The sequence below is a fragment of the Denticeps clupeoides genome, unplaced genomic scaffold (assembly GCF_900700375.1).
Source record: "Denticeps clupeoides unplaced genomic scaffold, fDenClu1.1, whole genome shotgun sequence".
Classification (NCBI taxonomy): domain Eukaryota; kingdom Metazoa; phylum Chordata; class Actinopteri; order Clupeiformes; family Denticipitidae; genus Denticeps; species Denticeps clupeoides.
In genome coordinates, this window is record NW_021629718.1 from 23,425 (window position 1) to 40,000 (window position 16,576).

Here is a 16,576-nt window from a genome sequence, read left to right on the forward strand (position 1 = left end):
ACACTGGTAGGGCTTCTCTCCAGTATGTATCCTCTGGTGGACTTTAAGGGATGATGCTCGTGAAAACCTCTTCCCACAGTCTACACACTGGTAGGACTTCTCTCCAGTATGTATCCTCTGGTGGACTTTAAGGGATGATGCATGTGAAAAACTCTTCCTGCAGTCTACACACTGGTAGGACTTCTCTCCAGTATGTGTCCTCTGGTGGACTTGAAGGTGTGATGGTTGTGAAAACCTCTTCCCACACTCTACACACTGGTAGGACTTCTCTCCAGTATGTATCCTCTGGTGGACTTGAAGGTATGATGCTTGTGAAAAACTCTTCCCACACTCTACACACTGGTAGGGCTTCGCTCCAGTATGTGTCCTCTGGTGGACTTGAAGGTATGATGCTTGTGAAAAACTCTTCCCACACTCTACACACTGATAGGGCTTCTCTCCAGTATGTGTCCTCTGGTGGGACTGAAGGTTTGCTGTATGTGAAAATCTCTTCCAACAGTGTCCACACTGGTAGGGCTTCTCTCCAGTATGTATCCTCTGGTGGACTTGAAGGTATGATGCTTGTGAAAAACTCTTCCCACACTCTACACACTGGTAGGGCTTCGCTCCAGTATGTGTCCTCTGGTGGACTTTAAGGTGTGATGGTTGTGAAAAACTCTTCTCACACTCTACACACTGGTAGGGCTTCTTTCCAGCACGTAGCATCTGATGTGACTGAAGGGTTTGTACTTGTCTAAAGCTCTTGAATTGGAACGTGTCTTCAGATGTGTTTTTGTGTCTTCTGATGATTTTACTTCCATCTGTAGTTAAAATAAACCCATTAAAATAATTCACATTCAAGCATTAACCATATAGACTAAAAGTAACTAATTAAGTCTTTATTAAAAAAAAAAAAAAAAACGGTGCACACAGTGAAATTTGTCCTCTGCATTTAACCCATCACCCTGAGTGAGCAGTGCCATGACAGGCGCCCGGGGAGCAGTGTGTGGGGACGGTGTTTTGCTCAGTGGCACCTCAGTGGCACCTTGGCGGATCGGGATTCGAACCGGCAACCTTCTGATTACAGGGCCGCTTCCTTAACCGCTAGGCCACCACTGCCACATGTCACAACTACTTATTTATGATATTGTATTCATTTTATTTATTTCAATTATTTTGGGGCAGTGGTGGCCTGGCGGTTAAGGAAGCGGCCCCGTAATCAGAAGGTTGCAGGTCCCCACACCAAGGGTGATGGTTAAATACAGAGGACACAATTTGTTGTGTACCCGTGTACTCAATGACAATCACTTCGCTTTCACTTTACATTTACAGCATTCATTTAGCACTTCACTTCTATATGAAATTTAACACCCAAATATGGTTGCTAGTGTGACCGGGACACACTAGTGAAATACCATATCATTTACATTTACAGCATTTACCAGACGTCCTTATCCAGAGCGACTTACAGTCAGTAGTTACAGGGACAGTCCCCCCCTGGAGACACTCAGGGTTAATTGTCCTGCTCAGGGACACAATGGCAGTAAGGGGGGTTTGAACCTGGGTCTTCTGGTTCATAGGAGAGTGTGTTATCCACTATGCTACTACCACCCATGTTCATGATGCTGATTTTACTTCACTCACCAGAAGAGTTGGAGATGTTCTTCTCATCATTTCCTGTTGGTTCCAGAGTTTTATCGTGTTCCAGTCGTGTAAGAACAACTGATAACATCTTCAGTGGAACGTGTGTGTTGTTCTGGACCACAGTCCTGGTCTCAGTGGACGACAGAGACAGACTGGGATCCATCCTGGAAACCTGGGACAAAGTGGGAGACGTTTCACTCACCAACAGCAACAATTAGGGTGGTTGGAAGTTGGACATAATTTACTCCGACTTTTCGTATTTAAATACGATTGTGGGTCAGAGTTCGAAAAGGCTCAACAAATATAGACACAGTGTGAGCACTAAAGGTGAAAGGCAGCAGAAACCATTCTGAATTGTTATTTATCAGAGAATTTTCATCCATTTTAAAACTATTTGACGCCTATCAACACTGAAAGACACCAGATGTGAAGGAAAGTGAAAGAAAATATATTAATGTGGCTTAGTATTTTCACACTCGGATTCTACTGTTAAAAATTATATTGTGTTGCACTCGTCAAAAAGAATAAAGCGGCGTCTGGTGAAGAAAAGCGCGTTAAATCGCTCAGAAAAACGCAACAAGTAAACCGGACTTTCGTGTTTGCTGGCCGCTAATTTATCGCGTTGGAGCCCGATTAAAATCATAGAAATTGAGCCCGAAGCCGAGCCGACGTAGCGCGAATAAAAACGAGTGTTTTAATCACCTCGAAAAGCCGGAGAGGGAAAGATGTCGCCCGGTCACCCCAGTAAAAGTCCCAGCGGGGAGCAGGAAGTATCTGAAAGGGCTTTAAACACCAGGAAGAGCAGCGTGAAGAGAAGCGGGAGACGCGGTCGCGGCGGGCTGTTCACTTTCACCAGGACTCGGCTCAGTGGACGGCGATCCGGTTCGCGGTTAGTTCGGCTCTGATTCGGTTCATCGAAATTGTCCGTGATCATTATTTCTCTATAGTGTAAATGTAAATGTCTGGTTGCGATACGAAACCGGAATTTGGTCTTGTTGCCGTTGCGCAGCATCATGTGACTAATGAGTGGCGATGAAAGGGATGAAACCTGGTAAAAAACAGGAAGGGGAGCAGAAAGTAACACCAGGAAGAGCAGCATGAAGAGAAACTGGAGACGAAGTCATGACGGCTGTTCGCCTTCACGTGGGAAAAATGGAGGGAAAAGGAAGGGCCGGCCCTAACAAATTTGCCGCCCTGGGCAAGATGCATTAATGTTTCTGAATGAAAAAGAGAGGGTGCAAACTAATTGTGGAAGCGCCTTTTGCCACATTGTCCAACAAAGGATCATAATTCCAACAAAGGATCATAATTCAAAGGAGCCCAAACATGTCAAACTTATATCTATAAGTTTGACGTGTTTGGGCTCCTTTGAATTATGATCCTTTGTTGGACAGACTGAGAGAGATGCTAGCCCGATGGGGTGATTAGCCCATATCTATGATTGGGCGTATACATGTCATTAAAATGCTTGTTCTGCCTAAATTCATAAATCTTTTTCAATCACTTCCTCATCTTTTGCCCGATTCCATGTTTCTCTTACGCCTTCTTTTGATAAACTGTTATCGCAATTCATTCGGAAGAATAAAAGGGCCAGACTGCAACTGAGGCTACTGTACTTACCGTACGAAGTAGTCCGGGAAATCATTGTTTTACGCCAACAATATCAGATTCAGAATCAGCGGGATCAAAATTTGGTTTGACAAGGTGCATCGAGAGGATTTTGGACTTAGATGTAGGGGATGTCTAGCAGATTATGATATTCCAAGGAAACATTTCTTTAATATTAATTTCTTTCCTTATTTTATTTTATGTAAGCAGAAACAGTTATCCTTACCCCCGAAGTCAAAGATTGAGGACTTGTTTGGCCCATATGGATGGGAAAGGACAATTATCATTACTCTATGACCTGTTATTAAACTGTTTGGAGGCATGGAAAGCTGACATAAAAGAAGCTTGTTTTAAGGCTCAGACTCAACACATCAATACTAAATGTGGGCTGCTACCGTAGAAATGGTTGATTTGCACCTTTTTTATGCCAAGGAAATTCCATAATATGTGTTCCAAATGTCCCTGATGTATGTGTGAAGTGCGGGGAGGGAATGTGTAAGAATGTGATGGGATGCATGATCCATATTGTTGGATGGGAAGTCCCTCAGCAGGCCAGGCTCTGCATACTTGGAATATAGAACTGCGGACCTTACTGTCATTACTCATTTCACAAGCCGGCAGGACAATTCCTCCATTCTGGAGAAGTAAGGAAGTCGGTTCGACTTGTCAGCTTGTCTGGCTTTGGAGAAATTAAACTTATAGAATTAAAAAGAAAGAAGGAACATTTGTTCATTTATGGAACCCCTTCATTCACTTTTTGGAAACATATGTTTGGCTTCTTTTATTATCTATGTCAGATATGCACTGCCCCCCCCATTATTATTACAAATTTTAATTATAGTTTAGTTTGACGTGTTTATGCCATTTGTGTTGATGGGTAGGGTATTTGTATGATAATGAAAATGTACATCATGTCAGTATGTAATGTTGTTTAAACGTTAGCTGTAGCTCCAGGTTGTTTCGCTTCACTGTGTTCTGTCGAACATGCAGCTCAATAAACCGAACCAGGAACACTCTGACAAGAGGAGAGAGCAGCTAAAAGAAGCTTCTGGAAACGAGCCTGCGTCAGTGGGCCTTCATTACAGTCAATCATGATGCTGCAGGGAGGAAAGTTACAAAATGTCAAAACTTTAATACATTTATTAAGGTGACAAACATGTTACTTTTAACAAATTATCACAAAACAACCCAAAACCAGCGATAAATAATAAATAATATGGAGTGTAACACCCGACACTAGAAATTTCACACACACACACACACACACACACACAGCAACAGTACTGCATAACAGCGATAATGGCAGCTTCGAGGGTTTTTTTTGTTTATTCCAGAATGATTCGTTATCTAAAATGAACGAAATGGTCTCGAGGTCGAGTAGATGACTCTGCATTATTTATCTAATGAAAATTTGGGTCCATTAATCATTTAAGAAAACCAGGACTATCCTGTTACATAGAAAAATATGTTTCAGCAGTTCCTGATGTATTAAAGTCCACCGACGGCGCCCCGCCCGGACCTTCAGCACCTCCTCGAGGAGTTGGGGTACTTGCTCTTCAGGCCCTCTTTGAAGCTGCGGAAGAGCAGACGATTCCGCCGGTTCTCCTCATCCTTGCGACTGTGGAACTCTCCCTGGACCTTGAAGCCCCGGTGAACCACGAACGCGGAGTCGAGTACGGAGAACCGGAACCCAGCCACATGCAGCTCGCACGCCTGGAAGCAACACCACACGACTTTTTTTTTATATCAGTTATTGGAATTCACCATGTGGCAGCGGTGGCCTGGCGGTTAAGGAAGCGGCCCCGTAATCAGGTTGCCAGTTCGAATCCCGATGCGCCAAGGTGCCACCAAGGTATCATGGTGCCCACTGCTCACTAAGGGTGATGGTTAAATACAGAGGACACGTTTCACCGTGTGCTGTGCTTCACAATCACGTCACTTTCACTTTTCACCGTAAATTCCGGCATTCTCGTTATTTGTTGTTGCCGATTTGTGGATTTTTATAGGCCACCTAGGTTCCCGACAGCAACACATCTTCGTATCAGACCAATTGTGTCTTGCTCAGGGACACGATGGTAGTAAGTGGGATTTGAACCTGGGTCTTCTGGTTCATAGGCGAGTGTGTTACCCACTAGGCTACTACCGCCCCTTGGTTGCCACCCTACTGCCAACCATTCTGACAGTGAAGACCACCATTGCGCACATTAAAAGCACAGTTTATGTAGCTGTGGGTATTACTGGCAGTTATTCGATTAAAAGTAAAATAAATTACTGTAACATCTTGCTGCGTTCATATCTCGACAGTCCCTTCACTTCCACCCACATCACCGTCAATGGTCATTTAACTGACCTTTCAATTAAATGCAAGCGATAATTAATATTTATTGATGCATTTCTCTTATTTTATTTTACTGTTTTCTTTTTATTCTTTATTTTTAATTAACTTTTTGCTCATGTCTGTCCTGTTCCTGGTAATTAGTATTATTTTATTTTAATGTAAAGCACTTTGGACCGCCCCTTTGTTGTGTTTAAGTGCTTTATAAATATATATGGTACATTTACGGCATTTGGCAGATGCCCTTATCCAGAGCGACTTACAACGTGCTTTAATTAGGCACAAAGTTGATGTCTGGCCACCCCAGTTGTGACAGGCTGCAACCGGCCACGAGACGCGTCCAAGGTCGCGAGTTCAAAGCTCGGCTCGGGCCGCGCGTCTCTGCTGCGTCCATGTACGCCTGTCGGTTTGAGTGTTCTGTGGTGGGCACGCCGGACTAAGGGTGTAATCCAGAAGACCCAGGTTCGAACCCCACTTACTACCATCGTGTCCCTGAGCAGGACACTTAACCAGGGGGGGACTGTCTTTGTAACTACTGACTGTAAGTTGCTCTGGATAAGGGCGTCTGGAAAATGCTGTAAATGTAAAATGTGTGTTTTTGGTCGTTCTGCTTCAGCTCAGATCTGGAATTTGTCCCCTACGTCCTGATACATTTACATTCAGAGCATTTATCAGACACCCTTATCCAGAGTGACTTACAATCAGTAGTTACAGGGACAGTCTTGCTCAGGGACACAATGGTAGTAAGTGGGATTTGAACCTGGGTTCTTCTGGTTCATAGGCGAGTGTGTTACCTCGTCAGCGTTTAGAGCTACAGACGTGGAAACGTGTGGCTGTAATTCGTCATTGTGAAACACAAGTCTCTGGTTGGCGAGCAGCAGGACGGTGGCACCTCGGTGGCACCCCCGGGACCGGGCCCGCCGTTCTCTACCTGGCTGATGCGGTTGAAGCCGTACTGCCGGAAGCGCTCGTCGTACGGCGGAACGGAGCGCGCCCCGATGTAGAAGGGCTCCCACGGGTCCGCCCACGTCAGCGTGTAGGCCACGCCCAGCGGCCCCGCCCCCGGCCCGGGCAGGTTCAGCCAGCGGGAGTAGTCGGTGGGCGCCTGGCACCGCGGGCACAGCTCCTCGTAGAAGGGCCGCACCTCGCCCACCTGGTACAGCCGCAGCAGCTCCGGTTTGGCGGCGGGCAGCCGGCCGGCGTGGCGGATCTCGAAGGCGGGCAGCACCAGCACCTCGTCCGCGGCGGGGCGCCGCCTGGCGGCCATGTCGGCGAAGCGCCGGTGCAGGTCGGCGCTGGGCGCCATGTCCACGTCGAGGACCAGGACGTAGTCCGCGTCCACGCCGCCGCGGGCCACGTTGCGGAGCAGGTTGTTCGGGTACGACACGTTGGCGCCGATGGCGTAGTTCCGGTGCTCGTCCCGGCGCGCCTCCAGCCGCCCGAACGCCCCGGCGCAGTCCTCCAGGCCCGCGAACTGCTCCCGGTCCCGCTCGGGGAAGCCGGCCGCCTCCCCGGAGCCGCACACCAGGTGGAAGTCCACCAGCGCCCGGACGTGCGGACAGAAGACGCCGAGCGCGTACAGCAGCGCCGCGGCGGCGCCCACGTCCCGGCCGTGCGCGAACACGGCCACCGACAGCCGGTGCCGCCAGCGGCCGAGCAGCGAGTCCAGGTGGTGCAGGTTGCTGACGGAGGCGTGCGTGGCCAGGGCCAGCAGCGGCCGCTCGGACTCGGCTTCGCTCCGGATCAGGTTCTTGTAGACGCGGTACTGGCCGCTGGCGTCGAACGCGCCGCCCGCCGACAGCGCGTAGCGGAGCCGCTCCAGCCGGGCCGCGTCCGCCTCCGACGGCCGGTCGGGGCGCCGGGCGGCGGCCCCGAACAGCTCGGAGTAGCGGGAGCGCTGCTGGCGGCCGTGGAGGCCGGACAGGAAGGAGAGGTAGAGCAGCTGCAGCAGGGCGACGACGAGCAGGGCGCCGAGCACCAGGCGGAAGGCGGAGCAGGTCGTGCAGGGACGCATCACGCCGCCATCACCGTCGTTTTCCCAGGCTGCTGCTGCTGCTGATTCTGGGATTTTAATTGGTTGGAGGATAAATAAACCAAGCGGCGCATTACCGCCACCAAGTGGCGAGGCGTCTAATGTCCGCGATTGGCTACCGTAAACACTGCAGCGTCCGTCGCTGTTGTTTTTGTTATTAAATCTTGAAAAAAAAACATTTATTTTAACCCGTCGGATTGACTCTAGAGACCCTGCGGCACAAAAAAGGAGAAAAAGTCCGATTTCGCCAGTTACCGTAATGTCTAGAAAAAAACGCGCTCGAATCGCTTTCTTTCACGGGTTCCACTGTTGCTTCTGGGGTTTTTATTACTTGGCGGCCACAACCAAGTGGCGCATTACCGCCACCAAGTGGCGAGGCGTCTAATGTCCGCGACTGGCGACACTGCAGCGTCCGTCGCTGTTTTTATTTTTTATTTTATTAAATCTTGAAAAAAACATGTATTTTTAACCCGTCTGATTGACTCTAGAAACACCGCGACCCAAAAAAGAGAAAAAGTCAGATTTCGCCTGTTACCGTAATGTCTAGAAAAGAACGCGCTCGATTTTTTTTAAAATTAACCTTTTATTTAGTGTTACTCATTACAAGGCACATTTCACATATTAAGGAATGTCAACTGGCTACCGCAAACACTGCAGCGTCCGTCGCTGTTGTTTTTGTTACTAAATCTTGGAAAAAAAACCATTTATTTTAACCCGTCGGATTGACTCTAGAGACCCTGCGGCCCAAAAAAAGGAGAAAAAGTCCAATTTCGCCCGTTACCGTAATGTCTGCAAAAAAAAAAAACGCGTTCGAATCGCTTTCTTTCACGGGTTCCACTGTTGCTTCTGGGGTTTTTATTACTTGGCGGCCACAACCAAGTGGCTAATGTCCGTCTAATGTCCGCGACTGGCGACACTGCAGCGTCCGTCGCTGTTATTTTTTATTTTATTAAATCTTGAAAAAAAAAAACATGTATTTTTAACCCGTCTGATTGACTCTAGAGACCCTGCGGCACAAAAAAGGAGAAAAAGTCCGATTTCGCCCGTTACCGTAATGTCTAGAAAAAAACGCGCTCGAATCGCTTTCTTTCACGGGTTCCACTGTTGCTTCTGGGGTTTTTATTACTTGGCGGCCACAACCAAGTGGCGCATTACCGCCACCAAGTGGCGAGGCATCTAATGTCCGCGACTGGCGACACTGCAGCGTCCGTCGCTGTTTTTATTTTTTATTTTATTAAATCTTGAAAAAAACATGTATTTTTAACCCATCTGATTGACTCTAGAAACACCGCGACCCAAAAAAGAGAAAAAGTCAGATTTCGCCTGTTACCGTAATGTCTAGAAAAGAACGCGCTCGATTTTTTTTTAATTAACCTTTTATTTAGTGTTACTCATTACAAGGCACATTTCACATATTAAGGAATGTCAACTGGCTACCGCAAACACTGCAGCGTCCGTCGCTGTTGTTTTTGTTATTAAATCTTGAAAAAAAACATTTATTTTAACCCGTCGGATTGACTCTAGAGACCCTGCGGCCCAAAAAAAGGAGAAAAAGTCCGATTTCGCCCGTTACCGTAATGTCTACAAAAAAAAAACGCGTTCGAATCGCTTTCTTTCACGGGTTCCACTGTTGCTTCTGGGGTTTTTATTACTTGGCGGCCACAACCAAGTGGCGCATTACCGCCACCAAGTGGCGAGGCGTCTAATGTCCGCGACTGGCGACACTGCAGCGTCAATCGCTGTTTTTTTTTTATTATTATTAAATCTTGAAAGAACGTTTATTTTAACCCATCTGAATGACTCTAGAAACCCTGCGGCAAAAAAATAGAAAAAAAACACATTTCGCCCGTTACCGTAATGTCTAGAAAAGAACGCGCTCGATTTTTATTTTTTTTTTCAAAATTAACCTTTTATTTAGTGTTACACATTACAAGGCACATCTCACATATTAAGGAATGTCTTCAGAACATTATAAACTGAGCACGCGCTCGAATTCGCTGTCTTTCACGGTTTCCATTATTGCTTCTGGGGTTTTATTACTTGGCGGCCAAAACCAAGTGGCGCATTACCGCCACCAAGTGGCGAGGCATCTAATGTCCGCGACTGGCGAAAGCAAACACTGCAGCGTCCGTCGCTGTTTTTTTTTCTTTTTCTTGAAAGAACAATTTAAACAATCCGACATTAATAACAAAAAATTGAATAAAAAAATATGAATAAAAAAACTTAAAGGTTCACAAAAGGTTAAAGATTTCTATCTAAAAAAAAACCCAAACAAAATGTAAAAGGTCATTTGCATCTGTTTAGAATAAATTGACACAGGTCAGACCAGAACCTTTTAACATAGACACATTTCCAAGTATTCAGGGGGTCGTCCACAAAACGACCACGCAATATATATCAGGGTTAAAACGAGTTAGATATACTTTTGTAGAGTAATACCTATGTACTATTTCCTTGACATTGTTTCTCAAAAGAAGTTTGTTGGGACTACTCCAAATACACTTCCACTTCAGTCCTTTAATGTTTTTATTCCAAAAGGTTCTCTTTGATATTAATATTTGTCTTTTTTAAGGTTAAAGGGAAGCCAGTTTTCCATACAGCTGTATTATATAGGTCTAAGCAGGGTGATCTAATATGAGGGTTTATTATACCCCTATGGAGCATAATTACCCCGTGTAACAGGGTATGTAATTTGCGATTCACCAAAACATGCAACCTCTGGAATTTCGTGTTTTTTTTCCTGTTATGTGCATTTTGTTTGGTTCTATATGTTTTTTCTATATCTCCTGCCTTTTGGTTCTGGGTGTGTGTGCGAGCGCGCGCGCGTTATTGGGCTGATTACGCGGGTACCTGTGTGCGCATGCGTGCTCCGGTCAGATTCTTTCTTACCTATTAAGAGGGGAGCCCTGTGTGAGACGCTCTGCATCCACAACCCATGTTTTATTTGTTACAGTTGTTACAGTAAAAACGTCAGTTGCAACCGTCCTGTGTCCTGTCTACTGTACAATTACAACGCAGAGTACCTGGAAGGGACAGGTCCAGGGAAGACGGGTTACACCCGGACGGACTGGCATTTCTGACTATCGTAAATTCCTTTAATGAACAAGTCAATTTAAATCCATCCATCCGCCCATTTAAATCCGTCCATCGTTAATAAAAAAAAAGAAAAGGTCACAGGTCGCGCGTTACCGTAATGTCTACAAAAGAAGGCGCTTGATTTAGCTTTATTTCACGATTTTCACTTTTTTACCCATCCGAGGAAAAAAAACATTTAATTTAACTCGTCTGATAGAATCTAAAAACCCTGCGGCCGTAAAAAAGAGAGATGGTCACAGGTCGCATGTTACCGTAATGTCTAGAAAGTATTCGCTAGATTTCGCGATTTCCACTTAATTATCTTATCCAAAAACCCGCTTACTTTAACTGCCGGATAAAGTTCAGAAACTCTCCTACTTTTGGGTGGTACTGAACAGACCGGGACTGTTCTTCTTTATCTAATATGAGAAAACGCGAAGAAAGTGCGCCGCTTGCGTTTGTGTTGCGCTACTTTTAGACGTTATTTGACGCGGCCCGGGTGTAGCGGACGAGGTGGCCGAGTGGTTAAGGCGATGGACTGCTAATCCATTGTGCTCTGCACGCGTGGGTTCGAATCCCATCCTCGTCGGCGAATCTCACGTTTTTCCTGTTTTTACAACGGAGAAAGTCGACCGAAGTGTCGCAGTTACGCGCGTTAAGCTCCGGAGGTCTGGAGCGCAAAAAAATCAACATCAATTTCAACATGTTATTCATCGGGATGGTTTTAAGGTGGTTCGGTCGCAACGCTTCAGGATATTCAGAGATGTTGCTGCAATGGGTCTTTATGGGTGAAATTGGCGATAAAAGATGTTTAACTGAAAAAAAAACAGATGTTACTTATAATGAAGTACAGATACTACAACTAACGCAATATAAATTTAAGTTTTTTTGTTTGTTTTTTTATTAAGAAATAGCCGTTGGTTATAAAGTTCCCAGGATTTAATCTTGAAGAATGGTGCAAGGTTTATGATGAATACAGAGAAAATCACCAGAAAAAAATAAGTTACTTTCGCCATCTACAGGTGTAACGCGGCTACTGCAACCTGCCGAGCCACATTTAAGGTGGATCGGACAATTCGAATAAGCCGCCAGCTTCAGCGTCGTCTTTTACGAACATTCTGTTACAGGGCTGCGGATGTCCCGTAATCCTAAACCGTCAACTGTATTTTACGATGAAAAGCGCGGCTGAACACACTGAAATATTTAAAAGCGAAATTGTTTATGAGAGGCGGATTTGGCAACCGCGCCGCAAGGACCCCGGCACGGCGAACTGGGCTGTCCGTATCATGTGCCTGTCACAAAACACCCGAGTCATTAACCGTAATCAATGTTGTGCTCGGAATCGACCTTGATAACGTAGATCAAATTGAACGGTCGACAGTTCGTTTGGATTCAGCCGCTGTATCCAGGCCGATTTTTTTTCGTCGGCTTTCTACGAGCTGCGCACAACGAGTCCAAAGGCCGCCCGCTTCTCCGCGTCACAAGACACTCATGCTTGTCCTCCGCACCTTCCTGCGAAATCGGGGACAGTTTGCGAGCCGCCGTTCGTTTCGGGATAAAGAGAATTGCCTGGTGCAAAGCAGGTAAAAACGCGCCCCGTAAGACGAGACGCGTGTTCGTAAGCGTTAATGTGTTCCCCCCCCCTGAAAACCGGTTTCTAACACATTAATAGCACAATGCACACGTTACTGTGGAACGTATTTATGTACTCTGCACTATTAAATTATCGTTGTCGCTCACGTACTATGGAATTGCGCCAGCAGTTGCAGCTGCAGCCCACTAGAGGGAGACAACGTCCTGCCTGTCGACTGTGACGTCACTGTATTTAAAAAAACACGTTTTATTCCTTTATAAAGTTGTTCACCACAGACACCCATACCATCCTACCGAAAATCTTTATATAAATTACAAAAGCGTAAATCGGCAACAGTCGGGAGAAAAAAGTAAACAAGGTCACATGGATTTTTAAAAAGAAATAAACTCTCCTACTCGACAAAAAGCCATTTTCTGAGAAATAATGTGAAATGTAAAACCAGTTCCCCCTGTGATCCAGAACCTCCTGTAATCTGTGGAATTTCCTTCCCGGTCCTGTTCCTGCTAATAAATCTAAAGTGATAAAGTGAAGTGATTGTCACATGTGATATACAGCAGCACAGCACACGGTGCACACAGTGAAATGTGTCCTGCATTTAACCATCTCCCTGAGTGAGCAGTGGGCAGCCATGACAGGCGCCCGGGGAGCAGTGTGTGGGGACGGTGCTTTGCTCAGTGGCACCTTGGCGGATCGGGATTCGAACCTGCAACCTTCTGATTACAGAGCCGCTTCCTTAACCGCTAGGCCACCACTGCCCCTATCGCTAATTAATTTAATAGGGACGTGTAGCCGGTTCGGTTTTAGATCCATGTTCGGAGTGGCTGCCCATTTCCCGGGATTCATCGGTGAAGGAATAACGAATAACCGAAGTTGTCTGTGCGGTTTTAGGATGTGTTCCACGCACCCCAAGGCCGCCGTGTGTCAGATGACCGCCACGCCCGACAAGGAGGCCAACTTCAGCGTCTGCCGGGACCTGGTGGAGCGGGCGAAGGCCGCGGGCGCGAGCGTGGTGTTCCTGCCCGAGGGCTTCGACTACATCGGCTCCAGTCGGGAGGAGACCCTGGATCTGTCGGAGAGCCTGGCCGGAGAGACCATGGGCCGCCACCGCCAGCTGGCCAGGTGCCGCCGCCACGCCGCGCCTCCTCGGCCCGCAACGCCGGCTCGGTGGTGGTAACGCGGCCCGTCTTCTCTGCCCCTGTGTCTGTAAGGGAGCTGGGGGTGTGGCTCTCGCTCGGAGGCTTCCACGAACGCGGGGAGAACTGGGGCGCCGACCGGCGGATCTACAACAGCCACGTCGTCATCAACACACAAGGCACCGTAACCCCAAAACACACACACACACACACACACACACACATTTTATTCTGGCACCTGACAGTGTGAACAATGCTCATGGTTTATAATTATAATAATAATTGTCTTTATTCCTTCTGCTCAGGTGAAATTGTTTCCATCTACAGGAAGGGGCACCTGTTTGATGTGGAGCTGACAGGAAGGGGCGTGTCCCTGAAGGAGAGCGCCTTCACCATCCCGGGGCCCCGCCTTGCGCCGCCAGTACAGACGCCTGTTGGCAAGGTTCCCCCCCCCCCCCCACGTTATTTACTGCTCCGCGACCTACGACCTGTTATTACTATTCAGGGTTTCTTCGGTCAACGGAAACCTGGAAAAGTCATGGAATTTTTCCGGGAATCCGAAACTAAGTTCTGGAAAAGTTGTTGAAATCTGATTGACGCGTGAATGCGAAATGAAGTACGAAGTTTAAAACCAGCGCAGGTCTGTAGGATCTCTGCTGGCTTCACGGCTCCATATTCCACAAATTTCTCAGCCGCGTGTCTCCTCCACCGGAACGGGACGTCTCCGTTTTACTTGACGTGTACGTTGTTTTGTGCAGGTCGGTCTCGGCGTCTGCTACGACCTGCGTTTCCCGGAGCTCTCGTCGGCCCTTCAGAGACATGGAGCCGAGATTCTGACGTATCCGTCTGCCTTTACGGTGGCGACAGGCTCCGCCCACTGGGAGGTGAGCGTTCATGCACGGATGATTGTTTCTTGCTCATGGTTTGCTCCGCCCCCTCACGACTGACCCCACCCTGCGGCGCAGGTGCTGCTGAGGGCCAGGGCCATCGAGACGCAGTGCTTCGTCTTCGCAGCCGCACAGGTCGGGCGGCACCATGGTAAGCGGGCCTCGTACGGACACGCCCTCGCCGTGGACCCCTGGGGCGTGGTGCTGGCGGACTGCGGGGGAGCCGAGGCGGGCGTGGCCGTGGTGGAGGTGGATCTGCAGAGGCTTTGGGACGCCAGGAGAGACATGCCGGTGCAGCAGCACCGCAGGGAGCCGCAGTTCTATTGCAGCCTGGACTGAGCGTTTCCCACAATCCTTTGTGTTACCCTGTAAACTGATTTACTGCGGTACGTTGCACGCTGTGATTCGATAATTATCAGAACAGAAGGACAAAGTCGTGCAAATCTGTTCGATTACACAATAGCTACAACATTTTTGAGAGAATAAGATGTTTATGTAAAGTAAATGTTTAATAAAAGTCATGATTCATTATAATACACGAGTGGTTTTAATATTAAAATTGTTTTCAAATGCTGCATGACTATTATTACCTTTATCCAATGTGCCACCGAGGTCCTCTTGATGAAGGTACCGTCCCCAAACGCTGCTCCCCGGGCGCCTTTCATGGTGCCCACTGCTCACCAAGGGTGATGGTTCAATACAGCGGACACGTTTCACCGTGTCACCGTGTGCTGTGCTGCAGTGGCTCACAATGACAATCGCTTCACTTTCACTTAATAGAATATCAGGGTGAATATAAAAAAATATTAAATATTTTTAATGAATCAGTTCAATAAATGATTCACTTTATTGAATCAGTTCAATAAAAACATACATTAATCAAGTTTATACATAAATACACAAAAGGAAAAGCAATTCATAGTCATCAACAATTTATTTTACAAAAATTTTGAAAGCGGAAATGACAGTATTCGGATTAAACAGTCTCAGAATACGTTGTCTGTGTGTCATACTTTTTTTACTCCTTTTTTAACTCTTTTTATCAAATTTTTTTACTCATTTTATTCTATAACTGTGCAGAATAAAACCGAGTCGCTGCTGTAATTGTGCGCTATTGAAGATTTTGAAAAAGAAGTGAAGGATATTTGACAAAAACGCGGAGGCCGGACGTTCTGTCAGACGGGGTCACGACACCGGAAGTGAACGTCACCGACTCGGGAATGGGCTGAGAGGAGGAGAAGAGGAAGAGGAAGAGCAGGAGGAGAATATGCTGCCACCGCCGCGGCCCAGGGAAGCATGATTCGCGGCCCCGACGGCGGATTCGACGCACCGCGGAGGTAGGCGACCCTCCCTGCGGGGAGACCTTCTCCCGTCTCTCCGGGGTGCTGAATCATCTCCCGGCAACGGTTGCCCGGGCGACGCCTCCGTGGGATGTGGAGGAGGGAATCTGGGACCCAGTCCTCTTCCCTTTTCCAGGTTTCTCGGGTGTCCATGGAAGGACGCGTTATTAGGGGTGTTGGAGAACACCGATACGCCGATATATCGCCATATTTTACGTGCTGAGGTCGTATCGATATACTTTTGTGTACAAATTCAGTTCCGGGTTAGTTCACGTTGTTTTGGTCGAATTGTCGATGTAACATAGAATGCAAGATGCTGTGCGATATCACGGTATATCGTGATATAACCGCATGGTGAGGTCCTGGCCGACATACACCCCTACGTGTTACTGGTACAGTCCGGATAATCCCGGGGAAAGTTGGGATTCCGCAGGAACTGCCCGGGTCCTGGCAGTTTTATTTTTTACGCTCCGATCGTAGTAAAATCGCATTTCTGGCTCCAACTTCACCGGCTTGTGTTGCCGGTGGTTGTCCCTCCCACCCTGCCGACCTTCAGTAAGTTTGCGTCGCCTCCTTTTTCCGGCCGCCCCGCCCTCTGCGTGGCCCAGTTTGCGGTATTTTGGCGAAAAATGACTTTTTGCCGGTTGATGGTGTGCTGGCCGGGTCTGAAATGGAGCTTTCGTATTTTTATATACTCCATAACTGTGATAAATAATGGCAGTGAAGTAGATTATTTTGCTATTACGAGTGTTAATTATGTGAAATATCATTCAGAATGTTGAGAGTCGTTTCGCTCTAATTTTGAAAGGAGCCCAAATGGGGCTTGTGACCGTGTAACTCCTCACATGACCAGCCTGACCTCGGGGAGCCGGAGAAGAAGGAACGAAGACGAGAGTGCGCGTGTCTTTAGGAGGCGGCGGCGAGGCCGGAGGCTTGGTGAAGATCTCCC

At 47.4% G+C, this 16,576-nt stretch overlaps 3 protein-coding genes, 1 long non-coding RNA gene and 1 other non-coding gene across 9 annotated transcripts in view; 3 read left to right on the top strand and 2 right to left on the bottom strand.

Annotated features, from left to right (window-relative positions):
- Positions 1–349: 349 nt before the first annotated feature.
- On the bottom strand, positions 350–2,659 carry LOC114772572 (uncharacterized). The gene is made up of 3 exons (XR_003743998.1): positions 2,326–2,659; positions 1,624–1,795; positions 350–800 (listed from the first exon to the last, which is right to left on the bottom strand). It is a non-coding gene; the product is annotated as an uncharacterized LOC114772572 (long non-coding RNA).
- Positions 2,660–4,338: 1,679 nt separating this feature from the next.
- LOC114772571 (beta-1,4-glucuronyltransferase 1-like) lies at positions 4,339–7,901 on the bottom strand. Of its 3 annotated transcripts, none has more exons than XM_028965460.1 (2): positions 6,498–7,898; positions 4,339–4,964 (listed from the first exon to the last, which is right to left on the bottom strand). In XM_028965460.1, exons 1-2 carry the CDS (start codon positions 7,578–7,580, stop codon positions 4,788–4,790), a joined length of 1,260 nt encoding a protein of 419 aa, XP_028821293.1. In that variant the 5' UTR covers positions 7,581–7,898; the 3' UTR covers positions 4,339–4,787. The 3 variants fall into 3 exon arrangements, 2 of the variants coding, with proteins under 2 accessions (XP_028821293.1, XP_028821292.1); XM_028965459.1 differs by having other exon boundaries at positions 4,339–4,944; positions 6,498–7,896; XR_003743997.1 differs by having other exon boundaries at positions 4,828–5,326; positions 6,327–7,901.
- A 3,279-nt stretch (positions 7,902–11,180) lies between these two features.
- trnas-gcu (transfer RNA serine (anticodon GCU)) lies at positions 11,181–11,262 on the top strand. The gene has a single exon. It is a non-coding gene; the product is annotated as a tRNA-Ser (tRNA).
- Positions 11,263–11,953: 691 nt separating this feature from the next.
- Positions 11,954–14,823, top strand: LOC114772557 (deaminated glutathione amidase-like). The gene is made up of 6 exons (XM_028965445.1): positions 11,954–12,256; positions 13,156–13,386; positions 13,476–13,579; positions 13,706–13,842; positions 14,159–14,284; positions 14,366–14,823. The coding sequence occupies exons 1-6, from the start codon at positions 12,165–12,167 to the stop codon at positions 14,624–14,626; spliced, it is 951 nt and encodes a 316-aa protein (XP_028821278.1). The 5' UTR covers positions 11,954–12,164; the 3' UTR covers positions 14,627–14,823.
- Positions 14,824–15,479: 656 nt separating this feature from the next.
- LOC114772556 (H(+)/Cl(-) exchange transporter 3-like) overlaps positions 15,480–16,576 on the top strand; it is a 21,901-nt gene continuing 20,804 nt past the window's right edge. For 2 of the 3 annotated variants that reach the window (XM_028965435.1, XM_028965442.1), the window contains exon 1: positions 15,480–15,624. The gene's annotated coding sequence lies outside the window, so the exon portion shown is untranslated. The remainder of the gene's footprint in view (positions 15,625–16,576) is intronic. The other variant, XM_028965444.1, reaches the window with a different exon arrangement.

Excerpts from the sequence above, each read along its gene's own strand:
- LOC114772571 (XM_028965459.1), bottom strand. The coding sequence starts at position 7,580 with ATGCGTCCCTGCACGACCTGCTCCGCCTTCCGCCTGGTGCTCGGCGCC. Across the intron at positions 4,945-6,497 it reads GCTTCAACCGCATCAGCCAG|GCGTGCGAGCTGCATGTGGC; the intron begins GTAGAGAACGGC and ends TGTTGCTTCCAG.
- LOC114772557 (XM_028965445.1), top strand. The coding sequence starts at position 12,165 with ATGCTTGTCCTCCGCACCTTCCTGCGAAATCGGGGACAGTTTGCGAGC. Across the intron at positions 13,843-14,158 it reads TACAGACGCCTGTTGGCAAG|GTCGGTCTCGGCGTCTGCTA; the intron begins GTTCCCCCCCCC and ends TGTTTTGTGCAG. Across the intron at positions 14,285-14,365 it reads CAGGCTCCGCCCACTGGGAG|GTGCTGCTGAGGGCCAGGGC; the intron begins GTGAGCGTTCAT and ends CCTGCGGCGCAG.